The 1,200-nt window shown below is 40.6% G+C and overlaps 1 protein-coding gene across 2 annotated transcripts in view; it reads right to left on the bottom strand.

Annotated features, from left to right (window-relative positions):
• LOC143275989 (uncharacterized) overlaps positions 1–687 on the bottom strand; it is a 50,582-nt gene extending 49,895 nt beyond the window's left edge. The window contains exon 1 of one of the 2 annotated variants that reach the window (XM_076580354.1): positions 423–687. In XM_076580354.1, coding sequence (XP_076436469.1) covers positions 423–439 — 17 coding nt within the window. In that variant the 5' untranslated portion in view covers positions 440–687. The remainder of the gene's footprint in view (positions 1–422) is intronic. The other variant, XM_076580353.1, reaches the window with a different exon arrangement.
• Between the last annotated feature and the right edge of the window lie 513 nt (positions 688–1,200).

Raw genomic sequence — 1,200 nt, 5'->3', positions numbered from 1 at the left:
CAAATAACCACTAATGCACACACAGGCACACTGGACTGAGGCAGAACTTGGAAAATCTAAAATGACAAAGATCTCTCTAAACAAATGCTGTTTGTTTTAACTGAACCATCATCCTGCAATCAAAACAAACGCAGAAAGACATTCTTTCCGTGAAATGACGCATCACCGACTTATGCCAATGTTGAACTCCACGGATTAGCCTGCGGCCGTGCGCAAGTTAAATATCAGAAAAAAATATTCATATGTCTGAAAGACAGACAACCGGACATTGTTGTTACTTTGCTGTTCCGAGTAAATTTCCGTTTGATCCACCAGTACATTGTAATTGCATCCTTGTGCACGATGCTCATGCAAGAGTTTGGAAGGTTCGTCTTCAGTCAACAGATCACTTCATGCGAAACGTACTTTCACTCTTGATTTACCGTATTCTGGAGCCCATGTTGTTTGAGTCCCGTCGATTCCAGATCGCAAAACAGCTAGAAAGGCGAAGGGAGACGCAGATAAAGATCTCAGCTCGACAGCTGCTGAAGATGTCATCCGCTCACTTTAGTGTACCTCTCATCCCAAACAATGCTTCCCCATGGGCCATGTTTGAGGACTGACTGTCACGTGACTGATCCGGAAGGTGAACAATTGAAAACTAACTTTTCGATAATTTCTTCATTCGCTGCTGCTATCATAGTTCTATATCCAGAATGGAAGACTTATTTTGTTTTCTCCATGATCAAATACCACAACAAAATATACTTTTCCTTTAGGAGTCAACTTTTCCTAGGAAACATGAATGAAAGTGTAGCAGACGATTATGGATAATCAAGAGTAGAGTCCCTTGGGTGGGCGGTGATACGCGTGACACATGACCCTCCCCTTCGATCATCTCCATTATCATCATCATCATCATTATCATCATCATCACCATCATCGTAATCATCATTATCACCATTAACATTCTTCTTCTCCTTCTCGTTGTGGTTGTTACAGATCTGACAGACTTTAACTTTTGAGAATAATCACTCAACCGAAGCAGATTCCGAAAACTGATCGGGATAAATTTAGAACCGTGGAAAAACCACTGACCTCAAAATATAAAAAATAATGACCATCTCAAATCTAATGGTACACAGACAATTCTCAAAAGAGACTCTTTTCTCATCACAGTTGTGCATGGTCTACCTCTGCAGAAGACTGTTATAATCAAAA

The sequence above is a fragment of the Babylonia areolata genome, chromosome 31, assembly GCF_041734735.1.
Source record: "Babylonia areolata isolate BAREFJ2019XMU chromosome 31, ASM4173473v1, whole genome shotgun sequence".
Taxonomy (NCBI): Eukaryota; Metazoa; Mollusca; class Gastropoda; order Neogastropoda; family Buccinidae; genus Babylonia; species Babylonia areolata.
This window is presented reverse-complemented; position numbering and strand designations above follow the sequence as displayed.